A 20,129-nucleotide genomic window follows, 5' to 3' on the forward strand; every position below is an offset into this window, starting at 1 on the left:
TACTTTCCTTAGTACCTAAGCAGGCCTGTTCCTAGCCCTGAAACAAGTTCTGGAGTTGACACCAATTGGTCTTACGTTTGATGTATGAAGACTACCAACTGTGTGTGTGTGTGTGTGTGTGTGTGTGCGTATGTCATATCCAATATTCTAAGTACACAGTGAGCACATCAATGCCTTTTAAAAAGCATGACTTTTGCAATATGAACAGAAGTTAATTTCTCCGACTTCATATGGATGGGGTCAATATGCCATTCTGGAGGCAGTGCATATCCACTTTAAATATTGTACTTATTCATTATTTATATATATTGGATGCTTTATACTGCTTTCGCTTTTTTCTTTAATATTTCATTTATTCTCTTCATTTATTCTTCACCTGCTGAACAGTATTGAATCACCACTGCTGTTGTGTCCTGCTAATTTTTCAAGAAATCAATAGGTCATTTATCCTCTGAGTCTAATATCTCTTCAATGGCAAATCCAATTTTAAAGCACAAGTTCTGCTTGACTGAAGTTTGTTGAATTGAGGGACGCTGCTGTAGTTCATGCCATGGCACAATGTAGGATGAACCAAACATGAATCAAGTTAAACTAAAATATTAAATAAATTATTTGCTAGATGAAAAAATAAAGTTAGAATGAGATGTTGCAAAAACAAAATTGAATTTGTCTTACATTTACATTTACATTTACAGCATTTATCAGACGCCCTTATCCAGTGCGACTTACAATCAGTAGTTACAGGGACAGTCTCCCTGGAGCAATTTAGGGTTAAGCGTCTTGCTCAGGGACACAATGTAAGTGGGATTCGAACCCGGGTCTTCTGGTTCATAGGCGAGTGTGTTACCCACTAGGCTACTTACACCCTCCACCTTCTTCTGTCATTTACTCCCCCACACCTCTCGTTTATCCTGGTCTGTGTGTCTACCACCTGATTCATTCATAAGAAGCTCATTATTAAACAAACACAAATCATCTGCCAGTGCTGGCAAACACACATTCTAGATCTGTTTACCTCTGGACCCCACCACTGCATCTATCCCTCAGGTCCCACCACATGATTTATTATGGCACCATGGGCTTTATTCAGATTTTTTAAAATGGAAAACTGCCACAGGTTTTCCTTGCTTGAGGTTGATTCTACGGGCTTCATACATGAGATTTGTAGAGGTTTGTGAGGTTAAGTGTACAGCTGGTATAATAGGAGGTGAAATGTGAATTTACTGTCCCCTCAACATAATTAAACACACAGCCATTAATGTTTAAAACACTGGCAACAAAAAACGAGTACACCCCTACATGAACATGTCCAAATTGTGCCATATTATGTGCAACCACCATTATTTTCCAGCACAGTCTTAACTCTCTTGAGCATGGCGTTCACAAGCGCTTCACAGGTCGCCACTGGAATCCTCTTCCACTCCATGACAACATCACAGTAGTAACAGGGACAATCCCCCTGGAGACACCCAGGGTAAAGTGTCTTGCTCAGTGACACAATGCTAGTAAGCCGGGTTTGAACCTGTGACTTTGTGGTCTTCTGGTTCATAGGTTAGTGTGTTACCCACTAGGCTACTAGCACCGAACTACAAGGCTACTAGCACCGACTGCACTGGACCGCATCGTCGGGTTTCGGGTTTAAATTGGGTTGCCACAAGACTTAACACACCTACTCCCCATTAACCCCTGAGATTTTGTAACAGTCACATGACACCAGGGAGGGAACATGGCTAATTTGGCACATTTTACACATTTTGTTTCCAGCGGTTTAGACATTAATGGCTGTGTGTTTAGTTATTTTGAGATGGCAGCAAATTTACACTGTTATAAAAGCTGCACATAGACTACTTTACGTTATATAAGTGTGTCATATCTACAGTGTTGTCCCAAGGAAAGATAAAATCACTTTTGTGAGATATTCTATGTAAGTCACTCTGGTTTAAATTTTTCTTTTTTGGTTTTCTGTGTAGTTTGTGTGTCACAGTGGTGTGAACTTGTCTGATCTTGTACTCGCTGCTCTCTTGAAGTATTGTGGATGATTAGAATGTATTATACATTTAGACGTGTGCATTTCAAATTCTGACTCTCTCCTTTCTACTTTGTTCTGTAGATGCAGATTCTTGACAAGTTCCCAATTGAGGGAGGGCAAAAAGATCCCAAAAAGAGGATCATCCCATTTTTACCAGGTGAGACACACACACACACACACACACACACACAGTGAAAAGCCAAATGAACATTCTCAGTCCTTCTAGAAAAAGCGTCATATGTTAAAGAGGGAGGTGAATGAATAATGCATTGTGTGGTTGAGCTGCTGTCAGGTTGGAGAAGGAGAGAGGGGTGAAGATGGGGGAGGGAACGAGAGACTATCCGTCCTCTCCTATGCCTGCTGAGTGTGCAGATGTGCTGTCATATAACACCCGACCCAACACGGTAATCGGTACTCTTCACCCAGGAGACTCAAAGTTAATATAATGAGACAATATGATGGCATGTAATATAATATTAAATATAATACTACAAATATACATACACACTACATGCCTATATACACTTCATCACAACATCCCAGATGTGTGGAGGCCTCTGTGGCCAATCATAATCAGTAACTGAAAACCCGGCCTGGATTTGAGGTGGACGTGTGTGCAAGCGTGGTGGTTTGTGTGTGTTTTATCTGGGTTTTTGTGTGTTTGCCTGCATGTTTGAACTGCACAGGCTGGGCAGCGCAGAGTAAACAACACCAATCTCACCTTGCCACCTCACTGGCTGTCGCGGCCTTTCTCACTCAAAGAATCTTTTTCCTGCTCCTGTCTTCTTGTTGGTGCTTTTGCGGCTCTTATCTCTTGTGGTGTTTGTTTTCGCCTCCTCCTCACTCCCTGTGCTCTCGTGGCAGCACGTGATGAATGCGCTGTCTGCCAGCGGCTGGTCAGGGTAATAAATTGAGGTGTGTGTTTACAAATCCATCAAACATGGACACACACGCCGAAAGACTCCCCCAGAAACTCATTGATTTCTGCATTGTTTGTAAAAGTCTGATAAACGAACTTTACCAAAGTTACAGACTCTCATAGGCAGTGCGGTGCTGCCACTCGCCTGTCTGCCAGTCACGTCATAGTTCATGCCGTCTACAAATGACAGTGGCTCAGCCGAACCTGTCCCCCACTCACCCATCTTACATTTAGGGTCGGTGTCCTTTATCAGACACCCTTATCCAGAGCTCAGTTCTCAGTCCATAAGTCCAGGGCTGACTCAGAGGCACGCTAAAGGGTTCTCCGCCTCAGAGGGTCCCTCCAGCGTGGTTTAATGACCAGGGCTTCCTGATGTGCTGACACCTAGTGGCAGTTCTCAAGACAAGCACCCATGTTTGGAGCACACACTATTAAATGCTAATGATTTGATAATCAAACTTATTTCTGTATTTATCGAGTGACACAAGATCAAGTGTGTTGTTCAAGAGCTCAGCAGTAACAGCAGGAGTCGGGTAAAGTGTACATGTACATTTCAACGTTTGTGATACCAAAAAATAAAAAAATGCTGCAAGTGGCTCTTTGCGATGCAACATGTTATGTGATTTTAAGAGAACATGGGTCAGACAGTGTGGCTGAAAATTGCTGATCCTGTTTTAGGTCTACATTTGACAGAATACATTTGACACTGTTATACTTTGGTTAATTCCAGTGTAAGTATCTGTTCTCTGGTCTGTTTTTGGTGTGATAATAGAGGCTTTTTTTGTGTGTGTAGGTAAGATTCTGTTCCGGCGGAGTCATGTGAGAGACGTGGCCATGAAGAGACTGCGCTTCATTGATGACTATTGCAGGGTGAGCACACTGCTCTACGTGAACTGGAACTCGTGACTGCCTCTCTCCCTCTGTGTGTGTGTGTGTGTGTGTGTGGCTTCAGCCATGTCATGACATCATGATTCATAGCCTCTCACATGCTGATGGTTCACATCTGTTTGACCCGTTGTGTGTGTGGATCTTGTATGTGAACAACAATTTACAGTTTTAAGTTATAAAAGCTATGTAAAAGAGACATATATCTTTGATTACACAGGTTAGGTTTGGAACTCACGGGTCATGTTTCTCACATGCCCCTAACAGATTTACTCTAGATCCTCAAAACATGTCAAATCTGACAAATGGGAGTGTGTCACATGCTCTTATGGGTTCATGGGTTAAAAGCAGCACAGATGAATCCTCATTTTTTCAAGCTTAAAGGTCCCAAGCCTTGGTGCAGAATTACAGCCACTTTGATCCAGTCCCACAATGAGATTTCCCCAGGACACGCCGCTTCGGTGTCTGTAGCTTTAAATGCTAATTAGGAGGAGAGCGGCCTGTAGAAGTTAAGGAGGCATTTGTGGAAATGATGTCATCAACAACATTCACGAACCTCAATGTCTGCCACTGACAGGAAGTTGTGTTGCCGTTTTTGCAGAAAAAAATGTAAAGTGACAGAGCTAAAAAAAATACAATTGTGCTTATTTTTATATCCAGCCACCGAGCAACTGCGGCCACAACGGCTTGAAGAGATCTTGTTTTAGGGATGTGATGGGAAATTCTCTGGCCTGTGTATTGTAGGGACTGTCCACTCAAATGCAAATTTTTGTATGATAACTAGAGTGTGAACCTTCACTGGTATCACAATTTGAGTGCACAATTCGATTACGATTATCAGTGCCTCGATATCGATGCATCACGATGCATGCAATTAATTTTCTACATGGTCACATGATGTTTTCAAATACAAGAGTTACAAGTACAAGTCTGGTATGCTACAATGAGCAGAAAAATTCAGAAAAAGATGGCTGCCTGTAACCACTAGTAACTTTTAAAACAAAATGTCTAATTTCACCGAAGTGACAAAAGGTAAAGAATTGAACTGACATTATTATTCTACTGTAATATACAGTGAATAAGTAAATGCTAGTTTATCAGTGTTTTATCAACTCAGTCACAGCATAGAAATTTGACGTTTTATTTTGAAAAAGGTTACAGGCAATCACTTTGAAAGAGAACATTACAAAGATTCCGTTCAAGGCCTCTATTGTAAAGATGAAATTAAATAACATTTGTAATTGTATATTGGATGTAACTCTATACCTAATTTATAAAACAATCATTTATTTTAATGTCTAATACCTTTCCATTATTGTTATTATTAATTCAGGTAAAAAATGTTAAACAGTGAACAACAATACAGAGTGTAAAAACCCTGATGTTATTGTGTTTAAAACAGTAGTCTATACAGGATTAATTTTTTTTTTTATAATTCAACTAAATTAAACTAAACATCCCATTTGTGTGTGGGGGCGGTGCTTTGCTTCTGATTTCGGGGCTGCTTCCTTAACCGCTAGGCCACCATTGCCCCACTTGTTTGCCAAGGCGCTGTACTCTGTAGATCAGGCCGCCACAGTCACTACCTGCGCTACTTTTTACCCAGAATTTTTAGACCTCCGGCAGAAAAATCACCAAGCAACGTCATTAAGATGTGATCGATTATGTTACGCACATCGCGATGCTTCGATTACACGATTCATTTCAATAACGATAAAACAAATGCTTGACTAGAGCTTTTTACGACTGTAATTCTGACATGGAAACAGCAAGACTCTCAACCAGGTACCATTATGTGTGAGCGCATGCCTTTTTAGACAAGTCGGTCTGTTTTATTTATATACTTTAGCACACTCCATAATTAACGAGTAATAAAATTTACTTCTAGACGCTAATGAGCCTGTCCAGCAATTGCTTCTCCTGAGAGGAAGTCATTTGTTTTTGAATCACACAAGCGGAGGATGTGTTTGCATTGCATTTCCTGTTTGAGTGGTAGTTAGAGAGTCCAGGACCTAATTGCTTTATTTCCTTAAAGAATGGTGCCTCTGGGGAGCGGCCCTCCTTTCTTTCTTAATCTGCTGTCTGTGCTGAACTGTCTGCGAGGCACTAGTTGACTGCATATAGTGCAGTAGTGTTGAGTTAATCTCTCTTTCTCTCTCTCTGTCTCTTTTTCTCAGGCACTGGTCAGACTTCCACCTCAGATTTCCCAAAGTGAGGAAGTGCTTCGCTTCTTTGAAACAAAGGCGGAAGACCTGAACCCCCCAGTAGAGTGAGTTCACCGTACAACTTTTTTAAAACCCTGTTCTTTTGCAATGACACTCAGGTTTTGGAAGTGACTAAAGAGTGAGATTGTATGGCAAGAGAAGATGGCATTTGGGAGAACGGGAAGAGGGTTTTGTGTTTATCTGTCCCTACGCCCTTTTGAACTGAGGAAATGTGCAGCCAGGCTCTGATTTTTCCCAGTGGGAGTTGTTTCCGCTGATCTGTGGTCAGTTCAGAGCCAATTTTCTCTTGTGATTGTTTTCTACCATTTACACAAATTTCAGATCCTCTTGATCAGGCAATTGATTTTCATTGTAACTGAAGAAGTGCTGGCAGAGATGGCAGCCATGTTGTGGTTGTATGTTCTGTGCTTCAGTCCTTTTCCCCAGGTTCACAGGAAGCTGATGCTTCAGTGTTGTGACATATTGTTGTAATTAGGAGAGAAAGAGAGGAACAGATAAGATAAAAAGAGACCGTGTGGGTGAGAGAAACTGGGGATCGTGTTGTCCCAGAGGCTATGAAGTAATTAGAAGAATCTGTTTATCACACACACACACACACACACACACACACACACACACACACACACACACACACACACACACAGAATGCACTCAAGGCACTGCGTCTCAGCATGACAGATCCCTCCAACTGAGCTTCACTTTTACTTTCTCAGCTTGCACACTGATGATTTCTGTGTTTCTTTTCTGTGCTTTCTCTCTCTTTCTCTCTCTTTCTCTCTGTCTCTCTCTGTGTCTCACTCTTCTATCTCTCTGGCTGCACATTTTATTATGTAGCTCTATGTAAACACATAAATTAGGTTCCACAGAAGACTGACACTTCTAACTGACCTTGCTCATGAGACACACTTAAGCATGTTGCATCCAGAAAATCAATCCCTCCACTTGGTTGCGATTGCCGGCCTTTTATGCACCCCTGTGCCATTAGCATTCACCACGGCCTACCCACGTCCATCAATTTTTGCAAAAAGCAAGATCAATAGTAATTCAGCTCAGAAAGAATTGAAAGCGGTAGAACAGCGTTGCCCTCGGAGTTCAGCACCTGGCAACACGCGGTGCTATGTTGTAACGGGCCGCCGTTTCATTACACGCGACTGATAGAGGTGATGTGTGTCTGCGCAGCATTATTTCGAAGTCTCATGTAAACTCACACAGCGACACACCGGAATGCATTTGCTCTCGTTTGTGCCAGGCTGCAAGGCAATATTTCTAGTTACTATAACCCTCGGGGAAATCCAATCAGGCAGCTCCTCCAGCGAACGTCGTGAGAGCGTGATGGCGCAGGGTTCCAATTGGATAGGATGTATCGATTGCTATCGGCTCCCAGCTCAATGGGCTGTGATTAATTACAGCCCGAGCGTTTAGTGTAGGACGGAGGGGGTGTAGACGTGGCTTTGGCTCTGGAGGAAGTACGACACTTGACCCGGGACCAAGGCAATCAGAGAGCAGCAGTGACAATGCGCTCTGAACCACTGCTGTGACATGCTTTGTGGCCATGTTTTAGTGTGTGTGTTTAAGAAAGAGAGGAGAAAAAAAAAACAAAAACCTGAATGTGTGTATGTATGTATAGTATCGATTCTTTCAAAATGTTACGGCATTATAAACGGAACTAGTTACCAACAAAAGTAACTTAAAATGTTCGAATATGTAAAAAATATATCCAGCAAGTATGGATCAAACCCATCTGGGTTTGTGCTGCTAACCCAGATGGGCCAAGAACCCCCACGTTCTTGGCCGCTAGTTTTTATGAAGCATGAGACGATGAGAGTAGCTTCTTCAGGTTTGAATTGCTCATTTCCGACTTGGATAAAGAGTTAATTCCAGGGCATAATGTACATTTAATATTTGCGTTATTACCTTTAATTCCAACAAGGGAAATGTCATGTTTGTATTGCCACTGTAAAAAAGCTGCTTTTGAACTCGCCATTGCCATTGTTTGAGTATAGGCCTGTCCCCCCCTTCCCTCTGGTTGGCTTTTACCATGAAGTTGAACTCAACCTTAGCCAATCACCATCACTTATGCGGTTGTCTTGCTGCTCACCAAAGAAAAGAATATAATGTCATTGAAAATTCATGGAGAATTGAAGACCTGTGCTCATTCTAGTTCAATGCATGCTTATTGACTAGGGGTCTTAATGTCGATGCATCGCAATGCAGATTCTGCATCGATGCAGTGCAGGACATAATCAGTGACGTTGCTTGGTGATTTTATGGTGGAGGCATAAAAGTTTTTCATTAAAAAGTAGTGCTTGTAGTGACTGTCAGCCTGATCTATGTACAGTGCTGCTCTAGGTGGGAGTTTCACCCGGCGGCCTTGTTCTAGAGCCAGAGGTCAAAGTTTAACTTTGCCCGCTGCACATCATGACTTATTTTTGTCCGACCAGTTGAATCGAAGCGGGCTAGTTTTTGTTACACACACAAAGTGGGAATCTTATCAGTCTCTGAGTATCCAGAGACCCAAAACACGACATTATCATCTTACTGGGAGTTTCGTGCTGAACCACACAGCAAGTGCAGCGCATGCTGCATCTGGTCTGAAAGCAGATTTAGTTTTTCTCCAATGAGGAGGAAAAGCGGCAGGTGAGTGTGGACTGAACACAGACAGTTTTTCTGCTCATTGGAGCAAATCAAAGCGTCCACACAGGTGAATGAGACCTCGTTTTTGAAAACATCATGTAAACTACTTATTATACTTGCTTGTGTGTGTTGCAGCTGCTTTAACCTTGTGTCTATTGATTTTTCTTCTTCTTTGAAACATACAAATGCCACTGAAATATGCAACACCGCAGATGAGATTCAGAAGTCAGCCCACAGTTTCATGCAGGTTCTGAATTCTGTGGATCTTATCAAAGCCATTTGGTGGTCAGGAGACATCATCTAGATGGAGTAAAAACGCTTTGCTCCCTTCAGCCTCTGCGCACTGTCAGCATCAGCTGGAGTCTGGAAACAGTAGGTTCAGGAGAGCCTTTTCAAAGCTACAGGGGATGTTTTCAGACGGATATGAGTTGTTGATTTCTAGTTTAAGCTGATGAAGCGGTGCACATGGCCTTGTGTTGAGAGGGACCTCAAACCTGTCGGCATAGTGCAAGATACTGTCCTTTATGTGCTTTTTTTTCTGGTATTGCATTAGTATGACCCCTGCCTGTTAAAGCAGGTACTGTCATCTGTACTGTTGACTTTTCTAAAGTCTCTCAAATGTATTCAGATTACTTTTGAATATGTAGGTTATTGAACTCTTTCTGATTTATTTTCAGTTATAAGAACATTCAAAAGCAAAACAATGGCTAGTGTTTATTATCCAGCTGGATATCAGTGGTCTGACATTGGCCTTTCACTGCAAATTTAATCAAGCTGTACACCAGAGGAGGCTGTGGATTACTATAAGGTGGCATCCTCAGGGTGAATTGCCTGATCTTGAATTGAGAGGAACAACACCCATTTGACGGGCTCTCTTACTGAATATCTCTCCACTGTCTCAATGTGGATCTTCTATTTTGGTTCAGCCAAATGTTCCATCCCAAGCTACATTTTTCCATTGTTGGAGAACTCTGGGTATTTCCAGTTGCTCAGACAACTCAAGCTTATTTGAGGGAATGGGGCTTTATTAGCATTCAGAGTTCACCATTGGGGCAGTGGTGGCCTTGTCGGTAATCCCAAACTGTCCCAAGATTCCACTGCGGTGTCCCTGACCAAGGTAACATCCCCACACACTGCTCACCTGGGCAACTTTCATGGCTGCCCACTGCTAATGGGTTAAATGCAGAGGACACATTTTGTTGAAATGACATATGCAATAAACATGCTGTTCAATGCACACATGCTTTTTCATTGCACCCCAGGGAGAGACAGGTTAATGCATTAGAAATACTTATTACACCATTGAGGATTTTGTTTCACTTGAAATGAGAATAGAACAAAAAAATGTTACTTAATTACATCATGCATGCATATCTAACATACAGCATGTATAGAGTTGCATTTCACATTTTTGTTGTTGAAAATAGAATTTTACTGCTATTTGTTTGAGTGGATAGTTGCAAAATTCCATGAGAACATTTTTCAATTTATTGTGTATAATATGGTCATGGGAATAGAGTTCAAAATTATTATGTAATCTGAGTGCCAGTAATGAAGAGATGTATGAATGTTAATTATAAAGCAGCAGTATACATACAAGGAAGATGCAAAAAAAATGATTTAAATCAGTTTCAAAAACCTCATAGTCATAGTTTATTTCTAAGCTTATTTCATAATTGTCTCTAAGGACAATAAAGATTTGCTTTTAAAATCTCATTATTGAGAAGAATATATCATTAATTATTTCTAAAAATGAAAAAAAAATTGAATTTCAAAACAGAACAATATCAATGAGAATGCAAAGAATTTGTTAACCGCTTACAACCAACCCCTGTTGTAGGATAAAAGATTAATAATGGTGTATTCGGTTTGAATGACAATTTTATAGTCTTAGTATTTGTGTCTACTTATTAAGCAGTAGTAAAACAATACACATTATTGTTAACATTAACAAAAGTGAGCTTATTAACTTTATTAAATTTTGTTAAGAGTGCCTTGAATTATCTGAAAAAAAAAGAAAAATGAACTAAATCCTATTGACCAGTCTATGAAAATTACTTTTTGTAAGAAGCATTGACTACTAGAAATATTTCCTGAATATTGGAGGTTGCGCAATGATAGTCTTTTTCTTGCAATTGTCTACTAGATTGTTTTAACAAATGATCAGCTGGAGCTGACCCATCTATGCATGCAAAACTGGCAAACTCAATGAAGATTTTTCCTCTTTAGATGAAACTATGACATAAGAGGAAGAGACAGGTTCCTTTGAGGATAATTGTCTGATCAATGCGGACTGATTTCTAGAAATTTTGTCCTAGATGGTAAACTACACTGCATCTTGTGTTTTGTGTTATTCCTTTCAGCACGCCAGACTGTAGCAGCACATGTGTTTTTGTCGAGGCTTGTTTTTTCAAGCACAGTCAGTCAACCAGTCGCACTCATTTGCAATAAACTGCAGGCCCAGGTACAGTAACTTTCCCTCTCCCTTTCCTTCTCAGCAGACGGAGAGTTTCATTCCCCACTGACGCATTTAAACCCCTGCTTTCAGTAAATATGATGGCAGCGAGAGGCCGGTGTTTTGAAACATTCCCATAAATGTCACGTAATGTTATGTCAGTAGGCCGGGGTGATGTGGAACGTGGGCTTGAGTATGAGACCTGGGCTGGAGCTGGCAGCCAGAGGTGCAAGAGAACAGGACACATGTGCATAAATGTTTTACCTCAGAACGTAATAGTGTATGTCTCACACATGCACAGGGAAGGAGTAGATTTCATTTCTGTGTCCATCATTTCAATCCTTTCTATATTTCTTGCAGTTTTACTCTTTTTTTGCTCATGTTGTTCTTTATTTAAATTCATATTACTTCTATTTAGGAAAAAAGTGAAAGTGCTTTTAACCATCACCCTTGGTGAGCAGTGGACAGCCATGACCGGCAGTGTGTGGGCACGGTGCTTTGCTCAGTAGGACCTTGGCTTTTCATTACAGGGCCGCTTCCTTAACCACTAGGCCACTGCCCCGGAAGTGAAGTTATTGTCATTGTGAAACACTGCTGTACACCACAGGATGACACCACAAATGTGTCCTCTGTATTTAACCATCACCCTTGGTGAGCAGTGGGCAGCCATGACCGGTGCCCCGGGAGCAGGGTGTGGAGACGGTGGCACCTTGGCTTTTGATTGCGGTTCTGCTTCCGTGCCCGCTAGGCCAACCCTGCCAAAATTATGTAGACATCAAAACAAGGAATCATCATGGAATGATCGCTTCTGCTGTACAAATGACAATCAATGATTTTAATCTTGAATTGTAAACCTTTTCTCTCAATTTACTGCTGTAATGCCTTTCAGAGGATAAGGAGTGTAATCACAGACGGACTCTCTATGTTTGCTGGTTTACCTGGTTCTTCTTTCTCCTCATATCCACCGCTGTGTTCCCCAGAAAAGCATGTTGGAACAACGATAAAACAGCTGCTCAGTGTGTCAAGATATGTAGGAGCTGGGATGCTAAGCTAATGCTAATGCACTGAGGCTAACGTGCAAGTCAGGATGGCAGGGTCATGTTTTCTTTTCAAACCGAGCTCAGAAAGACTTGTTTAAAAGTCCCTCGAGGAGAAAGTCTTGGTTAATATGCAGTAAACTACACAGAACTGTGCATTAAAAATGTGGTATTGGCAGTCCACTTTATTTTTGTGCAGGACATTCACTAACTTCACATGGTGTCATGTTGTTTCCAGGCTATTCACATATTGATATTGACACATATATTTTTATGATTCTCAGAAAAATGTAAAATTATCTGAGAAATTCAAATGAATTCAAAATAACTTTTATTTTTTTCTGAAGTATGCATATGTGCATATGTTGCTCCAATGGCATGTGTAGGTGGTAAAATCCTTCTGAATTTTTATTCCCTTCAGTGGACTAAGACCTTGTACCAGGGTAGCTGCCTGAAGATTGCTGTCTGAAGATTGCTCTGATTCCCTCTTGCTTCCCACAAACCGTTGCAGCATTTCTTAGTGATTCTTAGCACCACATCAAGGAGGGGAAAAATGAACCATATGCAGCTTGGCTACTTTTCCCTTTTTTGTCACTTTTTTGGCCTGCTAAAATCTGTGAATCTGTCGTAGTTAGTGAGCCTGAGATTCACTGCTATTTTATTTTAATTGCATGCTTGGCCACAGTCAGTCAAGATTTGTGAAGTTCACACCGAAATCTCTAATAAAACTGTATGTTCTTTCATAGACCCAATGGTTCCAACAATTATCAGGAATAAGAGCAGGATATTTATTTCATTGAGGCTTTTGGCATGGAGAAGGTTGGCCTTAATGATTAAGGACAGATATAAAACCGACATTAAACGACATACTGCCTTTGGCTATTAAATATACTATACAAAAGCAGAAGCAAAGCTAAGCTTTTCACATTGCCGTTATTCCTACAAGCTGAGTGATTTATAGTTTCCTCCAGAGCATGACTAGCAACTAGACCATGATGGCTTGGGGTGAAGTGTCAGTGGTAGGGGCATGTCTATATGCCATTTTTGGTGACAATGGCCTCTTTCTGCTGTGTTCAGTACAACCTCACTGTACTGGAGAAAAAGGGAGCTTTCTTCTGCGTCCGGGCTCTACAAAGGGAGAGATTGAGAGATTAGAGGACAGTGAGATGGAGAGGGATGAGAGGAGGGACGGCTCTGTGTGATCGGTAGCAGGCACAAGGCCTTACAGGCACAGGGGCTTCAGTGCACCAGTCGGTGTGTCTTATGCCTGATACTCCGATACTCAGATGTGGGGCAGTGGCCTAGCAGGCACGGAAGCAGACTTCTAATTGAAGGCTTGCTGTTTCAAACCTCTATGGCATCACTGAGGTGCTCTTGATCAAGGTACCGTCCCCACACACCGCTTCCCTTTAAGAATTTCATGGCTGCCCACTGCTTACAAAGAAAAAAAAAAAGAAGTGATTGTCATTGTGATGCACAGCACACTGTGCACACAGTGAAATGTGTCCTCTGCATTTAACCCATCACCTTTAGTTAGCAGTGGGCAGCCATGACTGGCGCCCGGGGAGCGGTGTGTGGGGACGGTACTTTGCTTAGCGGCTCCTCAGTGGCACCGTGGTGAATCTGGACCTTCTGATTAAGGTGCCACTTCCTTAACCACTAGGCCACCACTGCCCCTTAAAGGGTAGATGGTTAAATGCAGAAGACAAATTTTGTTGTGTGCACTGTGTGATGTCCTTGCTGTCTATCACAATGACGATAGCAATAGCAGCAGTGGCATCTTCACCTCATCATGCTCACAGACAGACAAATGCACAGCCCTTCATCTCACTATTTGTGTTTGTGTATTTCGGTGACATTGAAATCTGTCTGTGTGACATCTGTTTACTCGCCAAGTCTTAGTGCACAGACACTTTGATCTGATTTGATATGTTTGTATGCATACCAAGGCCTGTGTGCATGATATACAAATACATTATGCATGTGGTTTTGTTGGATGATTTCCTTTTTTGAGGTTCTGAGCCAAGGTCAGAGTATAACGCAGGACCTGGTTGGCAGCAGTCCTATGCCAGGCTGCGCCTATACTCATTACTAAGCAAAACCTCCACGAGAACACCTCCTCAAGGACACAGTCTCGCTGCTGGCTAAAAAGCTAACACTTATGTTCTAATAAGCGAAATGTTCGCATTCTATATAACATGCAGGCACATATAAAACGCCATTCCTAATGTTGTGATCTCGTATTTTTGGCTGACTTTGTATTTTTGGCTGACTTCATTATGCATTAAGTCCCCCTCCTTCAAGAGTGATGAGTCACCTTCTGCCTTGACGATAGCACGATCCTCGAAATGCCACAGACTGTCTGATGCCTCACGAATCCGGAGGCGTGCTTTCTATCTGGGCATTTCTAATTCTTCTGCATTGTTAGCGACAATTGATGTAATTGATTATTGTTGTGCTTTCCTCTCCTCCCTTGCCCTCCCCCGCCTCAACGTGTACATTAATGTAGATTTATTACCTGATTTATGGTGCTGTGTATTTAGCCCAGTGCTCCTCCCAGCTTAGTAACTTAATCCAATATGTCCATTAGTCAGAGAGACCAACCCATTGCTCTGTGGACAGGACAGCGAAAGCAGAAAAAAAAAGAGGAGACAAGGGAGGGACAGCGGGCGTAAGGGAGGGGGAGAACGGAATTAAACAAGCTGGTGGTGCTGTGGTGTCACGTGACCAAATAGTTGTCGCGGCAGTGATGGCAGCTGGCCTGTCCTTCGACTCCTCTCTCTCACACACACGCACAGACACTTTTGCATGCATGCCGTCCAAGGGCAAGCGCGCACGTGTGTGTGTGTGTGTGTGTGTGATTGAGACAGAATGTTAGTAGTGACGTGGACGGTATTAATGCAGTGAGTCTCTGACACTAATCATGTCCCTCTGCTGTTGTCTGTTTTTCAGGGACTATGGGAAGCGCAAATCAGGTAAGAGCAGCCTGCTCTGTTTATTGAATGGTTTAACTAACCTGTTACTCTGTGATGGGTGCCGGTTTTACCTCTCCGTGTTTTTCGGGAATGCTTGCATGCAGATGGTTGGTCTGGGGCGGGGTTTATTTGGTGTGGAAGGGCATTCTCCATGAGAACTGAATGACGGTTAAATGGGAAATAAATAAAAAAAAGCATCTAACAAAAAATGCAGTTTATGGATATGTGCAATTATATTGCTAATACTCAGTAAAATACAGTACTGTGCAAAAAGTTTTAGGCAGCAATACAAACCAGTGACAACAAAACCATGTGCAATTTTGTTCATGTAGCAAAAAAAAAAAAATGGTTAAGCATTGATTTTCCTTATACTCAGAATGAGAAACATCTCCACAGCTCTGTAATCCTATTATCCTATAATTGGGAGGGGTCAACCCCCAGTTCTTTTAACAGTTTATCTAAAATCAAATATAATTCCTGCCATGAATTTGACTTTTTTTTTTTTAAATATTGTTTGTGTTTTAACAGTTTTAGTTGTTTCACTACTGCGTAAAACTTTTGCACAATACTCTATATGCATGTTACAGCTTGGATGGTAGTAGTATTATAACTTGTCTGTTTGTGTATGCATCCTTTAAGTTTACACGTGTTCATCTGTGTATAGAACACCATGCCAAATACCAGTCATATCTAGCATTCAGAATATTCAGGATATTTCTAGTAGTGGGTAAAACACAGCACTGACACAAACATGCCTACAAACATGCATGGCCTATACACAAACCAAATGAAATCTTCTGATTCATTCTGATTCATGATGTCGAGTATGGCCTTCTGTAAATGTACAATAGAGTAACTAAATTTACAAGTAACTTAATTAGATAATGTAATGAAAAGCAATTCTGTAACTTTTGAAAGAAGTAACTAGTAATTGGAACAAATGACAAATTGAAAATGCACTGACAATAAATTTATGCTTGCCAATAAAGTACATTTATCATTGGCGAGGCTCTCACAAATTACTAAGCAGTGCAGCTATTTTTATTCTGATATTGTGCAGAACAAGGATGGAGTGTTGGAGTAAAAGGACTGGATGGACAAAAAATTCAAATGAATGCTACTTGTGCCTCCCTGGTGAAGACGTGTTTGTTTTACACCCTGTAGAAGAACAGTATTTTCTCCCAGCGCCTCGTTAATCAGAACCCGCAGTGGCACACCCATAGGCCCACCATCGCCCATCAGAATCTGAGAGTTTGGCAGAATGCATGACAACCAGCTGCAGAGTGTCATTTTCTTTTCGGAAGAATAATAAAGTTTTATTTTTTTTTTTTTGTTTGTTTTTTTGGAGAGGTTGAGCCCCTGTCAGAACATACTTTCCGGGTGTAGCAATGCCAAACGCATTGCTGAGTGAGATCATCCACTATTCTGTTACACAACAATTCCTGGCAAATGGTGTTTCCGGAGCAACTGATGGTGCTGAAAGGAGATGATGTGACAGGTGGAGGTGTTTCACTAGCCCGCTGTAACACAGGCTGAGGTGGCCGTCGACCGGGCTCAATCATGGTAGAAAGCCATCTGTACGTCAAGGTGGCGCCACCTTTTCTGGCTGGTGTTTGGGCGTTCTTCGTTTTTTATACAGATACGCAGGAAAAACAGAAGATGAAGTATAATATCCAAATACAGGATCCCTGAATGAAATCGAGCTACAGGGTGCATGTGTATCAACGAATGTGAACCGCTCCAGCAGATGAAGAGATTCTGTGTTTAATACCTGTACAAAAACTGGTACATTAGCATTTCCAGCAAGTCATTTGGATTTATTTTCTGATTGGTTTCTAACAAGAATGAAATATAAAGAGGATTATAAAGCTCATAGTGACCCTTGCCACTGTTTCTTAAATTTCAGAACTATGTCAATGAGATGTTTTTTTGAAATGTTATAAGTCTACTGATGTGCTACAAAAATTTTAGCATTTTAGCTGTTTAATACAAAGGCATGCTGTTTATTTCCAATTTCTCCCCTTAAATAATCGCCGTTTATGGTTTCCACAACCCATGACGGTATGTGTGCTTGTGTTTCAAGATCAGGTCTCAAAACCATCATGATATTTAGGCTCGCAAGCAACACTTAACCTTCTGTTTACCGGAAGAGTCTACTCGGTCTTGAGACTCTGTGTGAGCATATACAGCTTTTTGGTGGTTTGAGAGTATTATGCTGTCGTTATCTTGACGTATTTGGACCAATGTTACACCCTGAGAATAGAAGGCACCCTCAGAAATGAAACTTAGTAAGTGAGTTGAGTTAAAACTCTGCTGTGACGTGGACTGGCGCCTCATCCCGTTTCCCACCGGCAGGTGGCAGCCTGGAGCAAAGAGCAGGAAAAACATGCTGAAGCAGCAGTCAGGGAGAGAACTAGAGTGTGACCAAAACTCTGGCACCACCTTCAGTCAGAGCCGTGGCATGTTTGTAATATAAGTCTCACCCCGGTCTCCACAGCCCTCGCGCTCTCTCCGTTTCTGCACTTTATTCAAACGCACACAGATCTACCATTTTTGTCCATTTCGTGTTCCCGGCAAGCTTAACAAATTGTCGCGTGTGAGTCTGGGGATTGCATTCCTTGACATGTTGGTCCTTTCGCGTCGTTTGACTGGGCGCTTTTGTTGCATGTAGGTAAATGTGGTAGTTCGAGGTAGAGTTTGGCGTGAGTCCTGGCCAGCGGCGGACCAAAAGACTGCAGAGAGCTTTGAGGAGCACGACATGGCCGCGCGTTAACGTGGCAGAAGGGATTGAGTTTCACTCCGACATGGAGAGCGGCTAATAGTGTTTACAGGGAGGGCCGGGCGAAGAGGAGGGAGAGAGAGGGAGGGAGTGAAGAAGAAGAAGATGAAGGAACCAGAGGTCGGGGTCAGGAGCCAGTTGGGGGTGTTCACTTGAGGAAGTGCTGCTGCATGCAGGATTAAAACCCTTTTAATGTGCTCTGAGTAATTTTACGTGTGGCGCTACTTTGTGTGTGTCTTTCTGTCCATTGTTTCTTTTATGTGTGTGTATTTTGGCTATTTGAATGAACGTGTGTATTCAGCACGTGCATGTGTTGCCTTGTTGCATGTTGCATGTTTGAGGTGGACGTTGCACGTTTTGACCCCGATGTGGCGTTTCTCACCGTTCAGCTTGTCTCCAACTGTAACACATTCTCCACAGTGGGGCGGAGACCTGCGCGACCCTCGGCATAAACGCCACTGTGTGAAGTTCGCGTGGGTTTGTTGTAGTAGTTTCTGTAGCCGAGGTGCAGTGTATTAAGAGGATGTGTGTCTGCAACTAACAATTCCAGACCCACCCACTCTGCACTGAAAGAATGTAGGTGTGCGTGTTCAATTTTTTTCTTTTCTTGATTCATTCTCCCACGAGCAGCCGCCATGGGATGCGTGAAAATAGCCTCAAGTCTGGAAATGTTGGACTCCGACATATTCCTGATGGCCCGTTGACACTTCCTCATAGCCAGACATGCAAACAGATACACATGCGCTCAGACAGATGTTACAGATTCACACACATTCAAGTCTTTTCCATCCCAAAACCAATAAAGGCATATTGAGCTTTCCCTATGACTGAGAAAGTGAGGCTACACACACACACACACACTCAAGTAGGATTTCCTGTCATGATAGTCTGTCCGTTTGTGTCTGTGTGATAGCAGTAGACAGAGAGAAAGAAGAAGGTCAGTGGTCTGAGACAGTGGGGGTGGGGCATGGGTGTGTAATGCCAGTCAGATGTTGAAAGCCTAACTGAGCTGGAACGTCAGGAGGGAGTTTGACTGGTCATGGTTTGACCCCCTTTTGGCTCAGGGGGATCATCGTAGAACGAGAGAAACACCAGAAAGAAAGATATTGTACAGCTGCTTAGGTCAGCACAGTGTACTTCACCAGTGATGTACTGTATTAGGACAGCGGGGGAGCACTGAAGGGTGTGGTGTGGATGTAGCGAGGGAGGGCACTTCCTGAGATCGGGTGAGGAATGTCACGGGCTAAAGTCCCCACCTCTCCCCCTCCCTGTTGTTTCTAATGGAGATGATGTGACATCATCTCCAGCTTCCCTTTGTGTGATTTATGTTTAGATTTGGAACTGCATGTATTTCTGCTGTGTGTGTGTGTGGTTAATTTGGGGGTTGTCCTTTTTTCCCCTCACAGTTTTCCTCTCACTTGGTGTGAATGTGTTACTTTACTTTATTTATTTATAAGCATACACACACACACACACACACACACACATATATACATCCTAGGAAAGTGGATCGATGAATTGAATGGCAAAGAGATGCGCGGTACGACACACCATCCCACTGAAGAATGAAACATTATCAGCAGGCCAGCGTGTGTTTTTCTAGCCGTATTATTACCAGATGCAGGTACTCCTGTGAGCCCCTGCACTGTTTTCTCTGCCGGCTTATTTATGAGTGGCCTGTGTGGGGTCGTCCCACAGATCCCCTGGATGCCTGGCATGGGTGTTTGTGCAGCAGGGCTGTGAGTGGGACTGATGAACGTGGTATTGTGGGAACTGTAACACAGCGAATGGCGCCGAACTAGCTATATAATGCCTCCTCTCTTTTCCTAATTCTGCTCTATGACCATTCACCCTGTTTCTCTCTCTCTCTCTTTCTCGTCTTTGTGTTTCTTCTTGTGACCTGCAGTGTGGATGTATGGTCTCCCCGATAGCCCGACAAAGACAGAGGCCTCAGGTAGCATCCACTTTTGTGTGTTTGTGTTAATGCTGTGCCCTTGCTTATTTATGCATGCATTCATAATCTGCTTTCTATGTTGTGTTGCCTTTTTTGATGTGTGGTAGTGTTATCATGCTGAGCAGTAGAGTGTATTATGTTGTAGTGTGGAAGGATGCTCAACCCTATGGAAAGTTTTCGGAATCAAATAAATAAAATAGACATAATGAAATAAATAAAACTATGAATAATTAAGAG

General features: G+C 42.3%; 1 protein-coding gene across 4 annotated transcripts in view; it reads left to right on the forward strand.

Annotated features, from left to right (window-relative positions):
* sh3pxd2aa (SH3 and PX domains 2Aa) overlaps positions 1-20,129 on the forward strand; it is a 70,177-nt gene that overhangs the window by 23,564 nt on the left and 26,484 nt on the right. For 3 of the 4 annotated variants that reach the window (XM_028971499.1, XM_028971501.1, XM_028971502.1), the window contains exons 3-7: positions 2,111-2,186; positions 3,742-3,818; positions 6,011-6,102; positions 15,137-15,159; positions 19,845-19,892. In XM_028971499.1, coding sequence (XP_028827332.1) covers positions 2,111-2,186; positions 3,742-3,818; positions 6,011-6,102; positions 15,137-15,159; positions 19,845-19,892 — 316 coding nt within the window. The remainder of the gene's footprint in view (positions 1-2,110; positions 2,187-3,741; positions 3,819-6,010; positions 6,103-15,136; positions 15,160-19,844; positions 19,893-20,129) is intronic. The other variant, XM_028971500.1, reaches the window with a different exon arrangement.

This window comes from Denticeps clupeoides, chromosome 3 (genome assembly GCF_900700375.1).
Source record: "Denticeps clupeoides chromosome 3, fDenClu1.1, whole genome shotgun sequence".
In the NCBI taxonomy this organism is placed as follows: Eukaryota; Metazoa; Chordata; class Actinopteri; order Clupeiformes; family Denticipitidae; genus Denticeps; species Denticeps clupeoides.